Here is a 17,221-nt window from a genome sequence, read left to right as displayed (position 1 = left end):
TGGCGAAGAACTAATCTACAGCGAGAAATGTCAAAATTACAGCTGAATTATTCTTGAGAGGCGGGGAGCCACCATGTGGTGACTGAAGGACATTGCAGCGACCGATACGTTTTTTGTTGCAACACACATCAAAGTTGCTGGTGAACGCAGCAGGCCAGGCAGCATCTCTAGGAAGAGAACCAGTCGGATGTTGTTGGATGTTGCGCCCTGACCAAAACATCACAGCAAATTCGTTGTGAAATTAATAAATATGCACTATAAAGTTGGCCCTTGTTCCTGAAGTGGGAACGAAGAGTGGGCAAAATTTAGTTTTCTATTGCTTGCGGGCAGAAAAAAATTGTCCTTAAGAACAGGATGAATAAATAGACAGTCGGAGGTGCAGGGTGTCTGGTCAATGCTCAAAAGCGTAGAACATTGAGCTCCTGGCAGCGTTTCTGTGGTGTAGTGGTTATCACGTTCGCTTTACACGCGAAAGGTCTCCAGTTCAATCCTGGACAGAAACACTCTTTAGGCTCCAGGATTTAGGAGGCACGTGATCTCAAAGATCCCGCGAACTTTTACGTTCGTATTTACATTTATTATCATGGGTATACCCCTGCGGGAAATTGAAAAGGAATGGTCAAAAACCTCGTGCATAATCTACAGAGCAAGGGAATTGGGAACCGTTTTGTTTCGAGACAAGATGATGATGCGAGATCATATATCGGTATAGAGTTATAGTCACTATATTTTAATATGTCGGTCTTGCTGAGTATTGATGCAACATGTAACTACTTACGGAATATCCCACGCGTGCATGCAGATGAGTAATTAACCAGTGATGTTTTTCTTTTCTTCGTCGTTAACGTCACGAATAAGTTTATATTTCGGTATACACTTTGCCCTGTGACTCAACACATAGCTCCCGATGTTCCCTCGGCACCCTGTTACCTCTATTACATTATTAAAACATAAGGGTCAGTTATCTTCATCAAACCGGCCACTGTTACGTATATTCTTCAATGTCTTGATGGCGAACTTACCACTGATGTTCCAATCTGCCCACAGTCGATATAAAATATGTATCACTGAAGTTGCAGAAATGTCAGTCAAAATGTATCCGGAGGTATCAGCAGAATGGAAGGGAGAAAACATAAAACTGTACATCGGAAGTAAAGAGACAGATGGGTGGGGAAATCGCGGTTTAATCGGTGCCGCCCACAGTATTCATGCGCTGTATGGAAATTCCTTCAGTTTGTGTTTTACTTGTAGATTCCTCGCCTGCGTGGCCGCGGTTGATGCATTTCACTTACTCGGTCCGGACGTTGTGCCGCTCTTCTGCTGTCTCCGGAATCGGATGACGAGAACATACTCCGCTCGATCTGTCTTTGATATCAGTTCGGTACACTCGAGTATTAATCGACACCGCGCTGTGTTTAATCGTTTCTGACGCGTGTTCTGCAGGAAGGTTTGAAAATCACCTGCTTCGGGATCTGTGCGCTCAACTCCCAGTTCAGAATTTCCGCATGCACCTCCATCCGCCCTTCATCGTTGCGAAGAGACGTAGGCTGAATGGGGAAACTGATAAACATCGCAACTTATAGTGACACTCACACATTTTCCCCTGTAGGCGCATTTGTACTGATCGTTCAAGGAACAGCAGACTTTGGAACAGTTCAGGAGAACTGGAAAATTAGAAATGTCTCTCCACTCTTTAAAGGGAGAGAAACAAAAGACAAGAAATTTTATTCCCATTCCCATTCCCATTCTGAACACATTTTAATTCCACTTCCCATTCCCATTCTGATATGTCTGTCGACGCCCTCCTCTACTGTCAAAATGAAGCCACACTCAGGTTGGAGGAACAACACCTTATATTCTGTCCGGGAAGCCTCCAACCTAATCGCCTGAACATTGACTTCTCTAACTTCCGCTAATACCCCATCTGCCCCTCTAACCCCATCCGTTATTTATTTTTATACACACATTCTTTCTCTCACTCTCCTTTTTCTCCCTCTGTCCCCCTCACTGTACTCCTTGCCCATCCTCTGTTTCCCCCATCCCCATTTTCTTTCTGCCTAGGCCTCCTGTCCCATTATCCTCTCATATCTCTTTTGCCAATCATCTGTCCAGCTCTTGGCTCCATCCCTCCACCTCCTGTATTCTCCTATGATTTTGGATCTCCCTCTCCCCCTCCCACTTTCAAATCTCTTACTAGCTCTTCCTTCAGTTAGTCCTGACGAAGGGTCTCGGCCTGAAACGTCGACTGCACCTCTTCCTAGAGATGCTGCCTGGCCTGCTGCGTTCACCAGCAACTTTTGTCTGTGTTACAGGAAATGTTAGGCTCGTTAGTCTTCTTCCGTGTTTAGGACGATGTTGTCCATTATTAAGGATGAAGTTTCGGGGCACTTCGAGGCACATATTAAAATAGGGCAAAGTCAGCATGGTGTTCCTCAGGGGAAATTTAGCCTGACAAATCTGTTGGAATTCCTCGAGGAAATAACAGACAGGATAAATGGAGAAGGGTCAGTGGATGTTGCTGGCCTAGAAAATCAGAAGGAATGTCACAGGGTGCAACTCTTGAGGTTTCTTAACAAGAGGAGAGCCGATGGTCTTACGGGAGTTATACTAGCATGGATCGAAGATTGGCTGAATGGCCGGAGGCAGCGAGTGGAATTAAGTGGAGCGTTTTTCTTGTCGGCTGCCGGTGACCAGTAGTTGTTTGGACCACTTATTTTCACGTTATATGTCAATAATCTGAATAAGGGGATTAATAGTTTTCTGGCCAGTTTGCAAACCGTATAAATATAGGTTGATGGTTATGTTGTGTGAGTGTTGATCAGCAGGAACTTGGCAGAAGGAACTGAACTGATTAGGAGAGAGATGTAAAATTATATTGGGATGTGTATGGTCGTTCACTTAGGCAGAAGCTATAAAGGCGTGGTCTATTTTCTAAACGGCGAGCATGTTCAGGAAACAGATGTGTAGAAGGAAGCGGGAGACCTGGTACAGGATTCCCGAAAGATCAACTTGCAGGTTGACTCAGTATTAACGAAGGGAAATGCAGTGACAGCTTACATTTCGAGAGAACTGGAAAAGGAAAACAAGGATGTAATGCTGAGTCTTTGTAAGGCATTGGTCAGACCGCAGTTGGAATCTATTGAGCAGCGTGTGTTCCTTAACCAAAAGCGGGTGTGCTGGCATTGGAAAGGGCCCAGGAGACATTCGCCAGAATGATCCTGGGAATTACAAGGCGAAATATGCACAGCGTTTAATGACTTTGGGACTATACTTGCTGTAGTTTCGGAGAATGACGCGGGTATCCCATTGAAACTTATCGAATAATGAAAGGCCTGGAGATAGTGGACATGGAGAGGATGCTTCTTGTCGTGGAGAAGTCTAAGAATAGAGGGAACTAACCCAGAATATAAGGAAGTCATTTTCGAACTGGGGTAAGGAGAGATTTCTGTAGCCTGATGGTTGTGAATTTGTGGGATTTATTGCTACAGATAGCTGTGGAGGCCACGTCATTCGATATATTAACAGTTTCATGATCAGTAAGGGGGTCACATGTGACGAGGAGAAGGCAGGAGAATAGGGTTGAAAGGGATAGTATATCAGCCATGCTGGAACGGCAGAGCAGACCCGATGGGCGGAATGGCCTAATTCCTCTCCAAATGACCAAATTTGGAGACAAATTCCAATTGTGAACATTATTTTTCATGACTCACAAAGCAAACTATCTGGCAAATATTGGAGACTTGGAAGCTTTAAAGTACAGTAATAGTTCAACAGATGGCTCCTCACATAAAGAGGTCACGACGAGGATGGGATTCGAACCCACGCGTGCTGAGCACAATGGATTAGCAGTCCATCGCCTTAACCTCTCGGCCACCTCGTCTGTTCTTCTGTCTCTTGTGTTACAAAATTCTGAATTTCTTCACAGCACTTAGAAACTCCTCTTATGTTAGAAATATTTGTTTTCAGATACCATTTATATTTACTTTGCCTGTGATGCTTACCAGAATTTCTGGATATTGGGAAGAAAGACTTAATGGGATAGGTGCTAACCATAGGGAAAAACAGAACTAGCTATTATTGGCATTTCAGACGCCACCGCCGTGCTATGCCAAATTGATCGATTCCGTGCGCTGTAGCTCTAAGAAATAGTGTGTTTTGGGTAGTGCAGTGAGATAAAATTATATCGAATTTAGTAAACGTCTAGTAACTTGTTTATCAAATTGTTTGATTTCAAGAAACACATATTATCGTAAATTATCATCTGGCTCCAAAACAACGGCGTTTCGTGTATTGGCAATTATGAGAACCCGATAGCTATTAAATTACAGAAACGCTGAAGAGCACTTAGCTCTGTCTGCGGCAGCAGATCTGAATATCCCAACCTTAACCGACACAATGCATGGCTGCTCGGTTCTGGTATATGCATATGATATATAAAAATAAATCACGCCCGATGATGTTTTGAATGAACTGTACCATTTTGCTGATTCCACTCCCAGAATTTAGGGCCGCCTCAAAAGTCAGAGGCGCGTGCCTTTAAGGATGGCTTTTTATGTAAGAGAAACAGAGATACAGAATATTAAATCCTTGTAAATGAAAGTCGCAAAATGTAGTGATATTAACAACATTGGCCGAACTTTCATCTGGACGTGTGTAGCAGCATTGGGCCGGTACCGAATTTAAACGAGAGCCGATGGTGGTACGGCCTGGGGGAAGTATCTGAGGGTGAGACCCTCTTAGTGGAAGCTCCAAACTACCACGAAGGAGGGGAGTTGACCGCTGAAGACACCTCGGTGAGAGAGAGGTCGCGGCGACTGGCCCCTGCAGCCGTGAAGGACGTGTGTGTGGATTATAGGACTCTGACAAGGCGCACTGTCATTGACCTGAATACGGGTCTGACGGCCGAAGACGCGATGGTCTGTCTGAATGGTGCGATGTGGTTTAATGTGCTGGATCTGAGGAGTGGATGTTGCCAGATCCCGATGAGTGAGGCCAATGAGGAGAAGACGGCAGTTATAGGTCCACTAGGATTCTTCCAGTCCGAAAAGATGCCACAGGGCATATCCGGAGCCCTTGCAACCTTCCCGCAGGGGACGGGGGATGTGGACTTGTTTGGAGTTTTGGTGTATTTGGATGATCTCCGAGCATTGGGATTCACCATGGAAAGCTATGAATTGAGGCGAGTGAGGGATCCCGGGAGACTAGGGATAAACTAAATAAAACTTTCTTTGGACGAATGCCAGCTCTGGAGAAGGACGCAGATCCTGAGTGTTTGGCTGAGAGAGGAGATTTGTACCGCTGAACTGAACGCTCAGAAATGCAGGATGGAGACTGAGTGCTGCAATTTTGGGACAACCATTGAAGGATTGGAGTCCATGCTCATCAAAGTGGAGACGGGGAAACGGTATTCCGAGCCGAAACTGCGGTCATTACTGATGAATTAATCCAAAGAGACGCTGCAATGACCAACCTTCGAAAGGATCAGCAGAAGCTCAAGAAATCGACCCAGCACAGATTGGAAGAAGCTGGTGGTGTAATTGCGTCCCAGATAGAGATGGACACGGAGCGTGGGTCAGAACTGCTGCGACTGCGGGTGGAGGTCGAGGAGTCAAAGAGTCAGAGGACATCTCAATTGCCGGAGGTTGAAGAGGCCGCAGTGGCAGCCCAGGCTAAGTGCTTCCGTTTGGAGAGCATCAAACAGCATTTACCAATCGAGGAAATGGGGAGGAATATGGATTCGAAGGATGGTGTGCTGGTTGTGTGGTACATACTAGGTGAGAGTAAGCGTTCGACACGGACTAGAATGGTCGAGATGGACTGGTTCCGTGCTGTAATTGTTATATGGTTAAATGGTTATAGAAGGAGGTGGGACCATGAGGGAGGTGGTAGGCAGCAGGGGGAGGGGGTAGAGTAAAACTGGGATAGGGGAAAGGCGGGGGCGGGAATTTCCGGAAGATGGGGAATTCAATATTCATACCAAGGGGCTGGAGACCACCCAGACGGTATATGAGGTGTTGCTCCTCCAACCTGAGTTTAACCTCATCATGGCAGTAGAGGAGGCCATGTATGGACATATCTGAATGGGAATGTGAAGCAGAGTTGAAGTGGGTGGCAACCAGGGGATCCTGTCTATTGTGCTCGACGAAGCAGTCCCCCAATCTGCCTCGGGTTTCACCGATGTAGAGGAGGCCGCACCGGAAGCACTGGATGTAATAGATGACCTCTCATGGTATTTTTTAATTCAAATCAGCCCTGTGTTAAATGTTTAACTATCACGGTGACTGAAGGCAGCTGCAGGTTCATGAGGAACTGTTACTGTCAGATTCTGCAGTTCTTGCGGCTGCTCATCGCACCCAGGACTGAACCCTGGTCACTGAGTATTGGAGGAGTCTGTTCTGCTGATGTTAGCCTTAAACTAGACTGATGTTTAATATTGTGGATCTGTGAAAGATAAATCAGTTCTGTATCAAATCCCGTGTCTCAGGTACTTACTGTATCTACCACACTCACAATGTACACTAGAGAGGTCACTCGGCCCATCTGGTCCCTGCCCAGGTTTCGTTTCCATATCAGTATATGAAAATCTATCCCTGCCGTTCCCCTCTCACTCTCCCTGTGATGACAGGTTGCAACTAGTTACCACTCCGTGGGATAGGAGATTTTCTTTGAATTTCATGGAATCATAGAAATCTACAGCACATTACAGACCCGTTGGCCCACAATGTTTTGTCGACCATGTAACTTACTCTAGAAACTGTCTAGAATTACCCTACTGCATAACCCTCTATTTTCCTAACCTCCATGTATCTATTTAAGAATCTCTTAAAAGACCCTATTGTATCCACCTCTACCACCATCGCTGGCTGTGCTTTCCACACACACACCACTCTTTGTGTAAAAACTTAGCTCTGACATCTCCTCTGTACCTACTTCCAAGCAGCTTAAACCTATGCCCCCTCGTGTTAGCCATTTCAGCCCTGGGAAAAGCCTCTGGGTATCCACACGACCAATGCCTCTCATCATCCTATACACCTGCATGAATTTCCTGCATGATTGTCTCCAGGCTGAATAAGACGATGAACTCACTGTGGTTTTGATGTTCTTTAGAGCTCTGAACTAAGGTGGTTAAACTCTTCCTTCCCCGCTCTTTTCAACGTTTTCTATCATTTTCACTCATTTCAAAGGACTGTGCCATAGACAGCTGGGTTGTTGCAATGCACCTCTAAAGTCTGACAGCAGACTAGCGAGTGAATCTTCGATGGAGCAGAGGCAGAAACCAAAGAGTTGCCAGCCTGAGTCAGGGCTTTGGGGCTCCAGAAAGAGATGGGGTCTAGAGTTTATGAGGAGGAGGAGGAAGAAGAGGAATCAGACCAGCAGGATGTGGCTACAGAAACATTTGGAAGCTGATTGATTTTTAAAAAGGTGGTTAATGTCTGCAAAATACTGGAGAAAATCAACAGATGAGGCCGCAAATGTGGAGAGGAATAAATAGATAACGATTAGGCCGAGCCCCTTCGGCATGGCTAGACTGTCTACTCCTCTGCTTAGTTGCTGCCCGAACTGCAGAGTTCATCCAGAATAGTGTGTGTGTGTGTGTGTGTGTGTGTGTGTCTACATTTCCAGCAACAGCAGAATCTCTTGTGTTTTATATCTGCATTTTGTAAGAGGATTGTACCTTGGCTCCTGACACGCGAAATGCCTGTTGATATTGAGTATATTATTTATAAAAGCTGCTTTCTGCGTGAAAACAGCTGCTGAGTTTTCTACACACAAAACACAGTGAGGCATGGACATGGAACCGGTGCCTGCAGAAACCTAAAGTCACCGTGATCATCCAGAAAGCGGTGCCTTAAAAATAACGCCCGCGCTGCAGCACCGATTAAATGCGCAGGCGTCAGGGTTGTTGACGTTCCCGAATATCACGCATGCGCGCAGTACACAAAAGGCCGCGGAACGATCAGCTGCAGGTAAGAGCATATTCCGGGCGGGGGGTTTCGACTCTGACTGAGGGGCAATTGCTCCTGCCATCGTGGCCCGCAATCCCGGGGCAGTCCTGTTCTCTTCCCTCTCTCTCTCTCTCTCTCAGCCCCACCATCCGTACACGGGCCCCGGGGAGCTTCCGGCTGATGAGGGAGTGGGAACCGATGCATCTTTCAGACAGAGCTGAGCTCCAGCTGTCTAAATACAAGGATTAGGAACTCGGGGAAAGGGAACAAAATCTTTCAGATCAGTAGCTGAGAAAATCTCCTTTGTTCTACCTTCAACCACAAACAAAAGAAACTCTGCAGATGCTGGAAATCCAAGCAACACACATAAAATAGGTAAATTAGAATTATTTTCCATAGATGCTGCCTGGCCTGCTGAGTTCCTCCAGCATTTTGTGTGTGTTGCTTGTTCTACCTCCTCTTGTTCTGGACGTTTCTACCCGTGGGAACATATTTTGACCCATTCTGTCCGGTTACATAATGATATCAAACACCTTTGTCCTGGGCAACATGTAGCTTTCACATAACAAACGTGCCAGACTCCAATGAGACAGACTGCTGCCCTTCCCTTCATATTCATTGCCATTGCCATCAATGAGTTCACCACCGTCAGTCACCTGGGGGAGGGTTCAGGAGAGATATTTATGTACAATACAGAAAATGGTATTACCTGTGTGTATTGTGGCAATGCAAAAGTTGCTGGAGAATTTGCAAGTGGGAAGAAGTGAGTGATATTGGGAAATCTGACTTTTTAAAGTATCATTTTACGAGCAAATCAGATATGGACAGTGTGCAAAATTTCTGTTGAGAAGATCCTTCATTACCCGCTGCAGGCCTGCTACATAGGTTGTGTGAGAGTGCAGATGAACATGATCAAACCTAGGGGAGATCAAAGTTCTTATTGATTGTGATTTGCTAACTGTTAAAATCAATACCTCTCTATATAAAATTCAGTGTGCACATTTTTGTTACTGTTAAAAATTGCACAGCGCAAGATATTTGCACACACTTGTCATTACAAATTTGAGGGGGCATTGGTGGAAAGGTGGGGAGACCTCCAGTGTCCCTGACACCATCACCTACAAGATGTGTATCCAGCTACACTTTAAGGAGTTGGAACTCAAAATGGATGAATTCCAGATCATCTGGGAGTCAGAAGGGATGATAGATATAACATGAAGAGAGGTGAGTTACACCCAAGGTACAGGACAGAGGAAACTGGGTGAGAGTCAGGAAGGGGAATGAGGTTAAATAGCCATCGCAGAGTGCTCTTGTTGCCATCCCTCACAACAGCAGATGGACCACTTTAGAAACTTGTTGGGCGGTGGGGGGGGGGGGGGGAATTACCTTGCAGAGGAAAGTCAAAGTGGTGATAGGGGATTAGTTAGTTTGGGAAATAAAACTAGCAGAGGTCTAATATCCTAGTGGTAAGGCTTGCAATTGCTAGTGTGGGGGTGGGAGTGTTGGTTAAAGTAAAGTTGCAGGGGGGTGGGGGGCGGGAGCCAGAATGACAGAACAGATAGTGGAGAGGGTGAATTGAATTGAATTGACTTTATTACATACATCCTTCATATACATGAGGAGTAGAAATCTTTACGTTACATCTCCGTTTAAATGTGCAATGTGTAATTTATAGTAATTTATAACAAATAGTTTGTACATAGGACAGTCTATATAACATAGAAATACAGTTCTATCAGCATGAATTAATCAGTCTGATGGCCTGCTGGAAGAAGCTGTCCCGGAGCCTGTTGATCCTGGCATTTACGCTGTGGTACCGTTTCCCAGATGGTAGCAGCTAGAACAGTTGGTGGCTGTTTCTGTAAATGTCCTGATAGTGGAAAGTTCACATCTGCAGATTCGCTGTGCTGTCCGCACCACTCTCTGCAGAGTCCTGCCATTAAGGGAAGTACAGTTCCAAACCAGGCAGTGATGCAGCCAATTAGATTGCTCTCAATATTGCCCCTATAGAGTGTTCTTAGGATTTGGTGGCCCATAACAAACTTCTTCAACTGTCTGAGGTGAAAGAGGCGCTGTTGTGCCTTTTCCACCACACAGCCGGTATGTACAGACCACATTAAATCCTCGTTGATGTTTATGCCGAGGAACTCAAAGCTGTTCACCCTCTCAACCCCAGATCCATTGGTGTCAACGGGGGTTAACCTGTCTCCATTCCTCCTGTTGTCCACAATCAGCTCCTTTGTTTTTCTGACATTGAGGGAGAGGTTGTTTCCTGGACACCAGACAGATTTGTTCAGACCTAAGACGAAGTCAGCAATCAGAAGGTTGAGCATGGTGCGATGAATGTGCTGAGCTGTGTATATCACAATGCAAGAAGCATTGTAGGAAAGCCAGATGAGCCCAGGGCATGGAATTATGATATTGTAGGCATCACTGGGAGCTGGTTGCACCCAACAGTCTGAGGGATTCAGAGGAACAAATTTGTAGAGAGTTCACAGACTATACCAAGAAACAAAAGTTGATATTGTAAGTGATTATAACTTCCCATATGTAGCCTCCTGGTAAACCTCAGCTCGCTCAACTCGCTTTCATCTAGGGGAAGCAGCCTTCGGCCCCGCCAAACTGGGTAATCAAGTTTGTATGGATGCTGTGGCCAGTTAGAAGATTAGGTTTTGTACCTTCAAATTAATCACGGACATGGGCACGTGACCGGGCTCTTCTTGTAGCGTATGGTGCGCTGTCTTCTCCAGCATCTCCGCCTCCACATTCAAGGATCAGTGACATTCCCACAAAATAACAGACAATACAGCATATGCCATTAAATGATTACAATTTATAGATATTACTGGAACTATGTAATTAATAGAGATAAAATATAAAAGGAAATAAAAGGCGCCAAACTTATCAAAGTTCACTTTGTGCACAACAGTTGGATCTCAAGTAACGGGGTCTTCTTTCCACCATTCAATCCCCTCCAACCACCTCGACCCGCCGCCTGGGACCAACCACAGTGGTCGACCAGACGCTCCACACGAGTATGTCTTCGTCTCCTCTCCTCGCTGAAGACCCTGGGCCTTGGACTCTGGCTCGTGGTCCATCCTATCGGCCAGCCCACAGCATCGTGTCCACTGTCTCTGTCCCCATCGTGCCTTCTGCGCCAAAGCCCGCGCATCACACTAGCTTACAGACACACAAGAAAAAATAACGTCTATCCCAATTGGTTAGCAACTGAATACTACTCTCTTTGTAACCCAAACAAGCAGCTAGAGAGAAAACTTTCTCAGCAGTTAACATAACAAAGAAGCCATTTTGGTTACCGTACACAGTAACATAAAAGAAGAAACCCCTTACACATATATTGACTGGGACTCCCATACTGTAAAAGGACTAGTTGTCAAATGTGCCTTAATTAGTATGGAAAATTTCCGATGTTGAAGTGTGCAGTAAGCTATTAGAAAATGGTCCAGGGCTGGTGACTGAAATTAGTGTACGGGAACACGTTATGTCTAGTGATCATAATGCCATGAGATTCCAAGTAAATACGGAAAAAACAGAGGTATGGACCAGGGGTTGAGATTCTAAATTGGAGAAAGTCAATTTTTATGGTATTTGCAAGGATTTGACAAGTGTGGATAGGGACAGGCTGTTTTCTGGCAAAGGAGTACGTGGAAAGTGGGAGTTCTTCAGAAGTGAAATTTTGAGGGTGTAGAGTTTGTATGTGCCTGTCAAAATAAAAGTTGAATTGTAACTAGTGCAGGGAACCTTGGTTTTCAAGAGATATTGAAGCCCCAGATATTTTGTTCCTGTAAATGCCTCAGGCTGTTGGGTGCTACCAAAACACATTAATGACTACAATATCATACTTCCACACCCTGAGCTCATCTTTCTTTAGTTGTCTTCTGTTGGTTTCTAAAAGCTTCTCAATCTGTTTTGCTCATTATCTGCACTCTCTTTGTTTTTTATGTTGACTTTGGCTTCTCACTTCAGCCATGGTTGTGTCCTCCTGCCTTTCTAATGCTTCCACTTTTTTGGGATGTGTCTATCACTCAGCTCCCGAATTGCTCGCAGAAACTCCAGCCATTGCTGCTCTGTTGTCATTCCTACCAGTTTCCCTTCCAAACAAGTTTGGCCAGCTTCCGTGTCACAGAAACATGGAGAAAGTCAGTGCAGAAACATGCCCACTCTGGAAGATCCGAATGGTAATTTATATGAGGAGACAAAATAGATGGGGGAGATTTTACATAGTATTTTTGCATCTGTATTTGCTCAGGGGATGGACACAGAGTCTATAGAAGTGAGGCAAAGTGGCATCAACTTCGTGGACCCTGTACAGATTACAGAGGTGGAGGTGTTTGCTGTCTTAAGGCCAATAAGCGTGGATAAATCACCAGGGCCTGACAAGTTGTTCCCTGGGACCCTGCGGAAGACAAGTGCAGAAATTGTTGGGGCCCAAGCAGAGATACTTAAATCGTCCTTAGTGACAGGTGAGACACTGGGGGATTGGAGGACAGCCAATGTTGTTCTGCTATTCAAGAAAGGCTCTAAAAATAAATAGGAAATTCTACATTGGTGAGCTTGACATCAGTTGTGAGGAAGTTATTAGAAAGTATGTGCAGGAAATCAATATATATTTGGATACATGTGGACTGATTAAGGATAGGCAGCATGGCTTTGTGCATGGTAGGTCATGTCTAACCAATCTTATAGAGTCTCTCGAGGAAGTTATCGGGAAAGTGGATGAAGGCAATGCAGTGGATGTTGTCTACATGGATTTTAGCAAGGCACTTGACAAAGTCACATATGGGAGGTTGGTCAAGAAGGTTCAGTCACTCAGCATTCAAGATGAGATGGTAAATTGGATGAGACATTGGCTTTGGGAGAAGCCAAAGTTGTGGTAGCAGGTGATTGCCTCTCTGACTGGAGGCCTGTGACTAGTGGTGTGCCACAGGGATCGGTGCTGGATCTGTTGTCGTTTGTCATCTATATCAGTAATCTGGATGATAGTGTGGTTAACTGGATCAGCAAATTTGTGGATGACACCAAGATTGGGGTGTAGTGGGCAGTGAGGAAGACTATCATGGCTTGCAGTGTGATTTGGACCAGCTGGGAAATAGTTTGAGAAACGGAAAAAGGAATTTAATGCAGACTAGTGTGAACCGTTGCATGTTGGTAGCACCAAGGTCTTACACAGTGACTGGTAGGGCACTGAGGAATGCTGCAGAAGGAAGGGATCTGGGAATACAGGTCCATAATTCACTGAAAGTGATGCCCCATTTAGATAGAGATGGAGAGAAAGATTTTGGCACATTGGCCTTCGTAAGCCAAAGTACTGAGTACAGGAGATGGATGTTATGTTGACATTGTACAAGACATTGGTGAGGCCTAATCTGGAGTATTGTGTACAGTTTTGGTCACCGACCTACAGGAAAGATATAAAAGAGGTTGAAAGAGTCCAGAGAAAATTCATAAGGATGTTGCCAGGTCTGGAGGACTTGGTTATAAGGAAAGATTGAACAGGTTAGGTGTTTATTCCTTGGAATGTAAAAGATTGAGGAGAGACTTGATGGAGGTGTACCACAATTATGAGGGGTAAAGATAGGGTAAATGCAAGCTGGCCTTCTCCACTGAGATGGGGTGGGACAACAACAAGAGGCCATGGGTTAAGGGTGAAAGGTGAAATATTGAGGGGAACATGACTGGAAACTTCTTCACACAGAAGGTCATCCGGGTGTGGAATGAGCAGACAGCACAAGTGGTGAACGTGACCTCAATTTCAACATTTAAGAGGTTTGTGTAGGTACCTGGATGGTAGGGATATGGGAGTAGAAAGCTTAAATAGTTCAGCACAAACTAGATGGGCCGAAGGGTCTTGTTCTGTGTTGTACTTTTCTATGACTGTAACAAGAACCATAAATAATATTAATATTCACTCTAATTCCTTTTAACAGACCGACCGTTCATCTCAGCAGCAAATTTTTATATGGCGTTAAAACTGTGGCACTTTAATCTAACAGTGCATAAAAGAAAGTCCCAGCTGCAGGTCAACAAAGGCTATTTGTGTGAGAGTGCTTCAGTCACTGTGGAACGAGACACCCATGTAGCTCAGTGGGAAGAGGGAATAATACCAATGGAGAGACTCAAACTGAGGCAAAGCACAGATTGGAGATGGCAGAAATGCCCCATTCTTATAGAGACAGGAAAAGCATCAGAGAGATTGATTCCAGTTAACATTTAATCCCAGATACCAGCACTGTGCCAGTTCGAAGATGAGTTCTCTCTCCAACTTGGGTTGAAGCTCACTGTAACAGTGTGATGTCAGATCACAGCTTGCTGACTAAAGTGATCTCATCTGAAATGTTGTCCTTCAGCCATTGATGGATTTTGTAAATGTTTTCACAGGTTAAAAACGACAAGGAATTTATCTACAGGAATCTCGAACACAACACGCCAGTTTTTCTGACTCTGTCCAGATATTTAAGAATTGGAGCAAGGGATTCACTCGATCTTCCTTCCTGCTCAGACTGGGCAGGGATTCAGTCAATCATCTGACCGACTGGCATGGCCGTCATTTTACACTGGGGAGAGGCTGTTCACCTGCTCAGACTGTGGGAATGGATTCACTGGGTCACCTCAACTGAAGGTACATCAGCAAGTTTACACTGGGCAAGACCATTCACCTGTTCTGTGGGTGAGAAGGGATTCAGTTGGTCTTCCCACCTGTAAGCACACCAGTCAGTTCACATTGGGCAGAGGCTGATCATCTGCTGAATTTGTGGGGAAGGATTCACTCGGTCAGCTGACCTAATGGCTGACCAGCGAGTTCACACCAGGGAGCGGCCATTCACCTGCTCAGACTGTGGGAAGGGATTCCATCAGTCAACCACCCTACTGGTACACAAGTCAGTTCACACTGGGGAGAGGCCGTTCACCTGCTCAGACTGTGGGAAGGGATTCACTCAATCGTCCAACCTAATAGTGCACCAGCGAGTTCCCATCAGGGAGAAGCCATTCACCTGCTCAGACTGCAGGAAGGGATTCACTAGGTCATCTGACCTACTGGTGCACCAACGAGTTCACACTGGGGAGAGGCCATTCACCTGCTCAGATTGTGGGATGGGATTCACTCGGTCACCTAAACTGAAGGAACATCAAAGAGTTCACACCGGGGAATGGCCATTCACCTGCTCAGACTGTGGGAAAGGATTCTCTCGGTCATCCAAGCTACTGGCACACCAGTCAGTTCACACTGGAGAGAGACCATTCACCTGCTCAGACTGTGGGAAGGGATTCATTTGCTCATCTAATCTGAAGGCACATCAGCGAGTTCACACTGGAGAGAGGCTGTTCACCTGCTCAGACTGTGGAAAGGGCTTTACTCGGTCACCCGACCTACTGGTACACCAGCGAGTTCACACTGCAGAGAGGCCATTCACCTGCTCAGACTGTGGGAAGGGATTCACTCGGTCACCCGACCTACTGGCACACCAGAGAGTTCACACTGGAGAGAGGCCGTTCAGCTGCTCAGACTGTGGGAAAGGGTTCAGTCGGTCACCCGACCTACTGGTACACCAGCGAGTTCACACTGGGGAGAGGCCGTTCACCTGCTCAGACTGTGGGAGGGGGTTCACTCAGTCCTCCACTTTACAGAGACACCAGTCTGTTCACACAGGGGAGAGGCCGTTCAGCTGCTCAGTCTGTGGGAAGAGATTCGCTCGGTCATCCAACCTAGAGAGTCATCAGCGAGTTCACACTGGGGAGAAGCCGTTCACCTGCTCAGAATGTGGGAAGGGATTCACTCATTCATTCACCCTACACAGACATCAGCGAGTTCACACTGGGGAGAAGCTGTTCACCTGCTCAGAATGTGGGAAGGGCTTCACTCGGTCATCCAATCTACAGAGTCATCAGCGAGTTCACACTGGAGAGAAGCCGTTCACCTGCTCAGACTGTGGGAAGAGATTCACTTGGTCACCCCAACTACTGGCACACCAGTCAGTTCATACGGGAGAGGCTGTTCCCCTGCTATGAATGTGGGAAAGCATTTCTGCAATCATCCTGCCTACAGAGACACCAGCGAGTTCACACTGGGTAGAGGCCATACACCTGCTCAGAGATTGGGAAGAGATTCTCTCAGCCATCTCCATCAAATGTGCATCATTGAGTTCACACTGGGGAGAGGCCGTTCACCTGCTGTGAATGTGAGAAGGGATTCACTCAGTAATCTAACCTTGTAACACGCTACCGGGTTCACACTGGGGAGAAAGTTTCAATAAGCTTCATGCTGGATATTTGTCCATCATTGTTTCTCAATGCAATTTTGAGAGTGACTGTCGGTGCTGAACTTGGGGGGGGGGGTGTGACGTCACCTGTGGGGGAGCACTCGTATTTAAAAGCACCACAATGGACATTTCTTATGATTTCAGTGGGACAACAACATTAATCACGGGTTTCATCACTGAATCCAGTGTTGTGAGATGTAAAGTCCCCTGTTATGTGTCCGGCTGTGCCGTGTTGTTGGTGGAGTGGGCAGCGTGGTGTTTGTCTCGATTCGGGTCACAACACCAGAATTGCCAGCGGGGTCCACACACAGTGTATTAGTGACCAGAAAACCTCTCGTCCCTGCAGTCTTTGTCTCCTGGTAAACTCAACACCCTGACAATGTGGATCATAGACACCCCTTCCTCTCAGAGTCAGGGGATCATTCAGACAGCTGATCAAAGAGAGGAATTATATTTATTGGTCATTAAAGTTCACCCAGATTCGATGTTATTGTTCCCGTTTGTGGGAGGGGTGGGTTTTGGGGGGTTGATGATCGGGATGCCGTTCTTTTTTATACGGGGGTGGGGTGGGAGTCCGATTTTTTTCGCTCTGAAAGCCTTTTTCTTTCTTTGTTTCGTGACTCTCTGGAGGAGAAAAAAAACTCAGAGTTGTTTATGGATACCTGCTTTGATAATGAATTAACCTTTGAACTATCCGTCCCGAGCGGGACTTCCCGTGTCCAAATATTTTCATTCCCATTCCCAATCCGACGTGTCAACCCATCGTCTCCTCTTGTGCCAAGATGTGGCCACCCTCAGGGTCCAGGATCAGCACCTTATATTCCGTCTGGGTTCATTTTCTCTTTCTTCTCTCTCTCTCTCTCTCTCTCTCTCTCCCCCCCCCCCCCCGACTTTTCAGCTCAGTGCTTCAACTAATAAAGACAACCACACCATTTGCCTTCTTAACCACCCGATCAATCTCTGCAGTCTCTTTCAGGGAGCATTGAACTTGGAGTC

At 46.0% G+C, this 17,221-nt stretch overlaps 1 protein-coding gene and 2 non-coding genes across 3 annotated transcripts; 2 read left to right on the top strand and 1 right to left on the bottom strand.

Annotated features, from left to right (window-relative positions):
* The first annotated feature begins 430 nt into the window (after window positions 1–430).
* Window positions 431–503, top strand: trnav-uac (transfer RNA valine (anticodon UAC)). The gene has a single exon. It is a non-coding gene; the product is annotated as a tRNA-Val (tRNA).
* Window positions 504–3,798: 3,295 nt separating this feature from the next.
* Window positions 3,799–3,880, bottom strand: trnas-gcu (transfer RNA serine (anticodon GCU)). The gene has a single exon. It is a non-coding gene; the product is annotated as a tRNA-Ser (tRNA).
* Window positions 3,881–7,939: 4,059 nt separating this feature from the next.
* LOC140207603 (uncharacterized) lies at window positions 7,940–16,653 on the top strand. Its single transcript, XM_072276150.1, has 2 exons — window positions 7,940–7,967; window positions 14,346–16,653. The coding sequence occupies exon 2, from the start codon at window positions 14,751–14,753 to the stop codon at window positions 15,972–15,974; it is 1,224 nt and encodes a 407-aa protein (XP_072132251.1). The 5' UTR covers window positions 7,940–7,967; window positions 14,346–14,750; the 3' UTR covers window positions 15,975–16,653.
* Window positions 16,654–17,221: the final 568 nt, after the last annotated feature.

Source organism: Mobula birostris, chromosome 13 (assembly GCF_030028105.1).
Source record: "Mobula birostris isolate sMobBir1 chromosome 13, sMobBir1.hap1, whole genome shotgun sequence".
Taxonomy (NCBI): Eukaryota; Metazoa; Chordata; class Chondrichthyes; order Myliobatiformes; family Myliobatidae; genus Mobula; species Mobula birostris.
The sequence above is the reverse complement of the archived record's forward strand: the minus strand, read 5'-3'. Positions and strand labels throughout refer to the sequence as shown.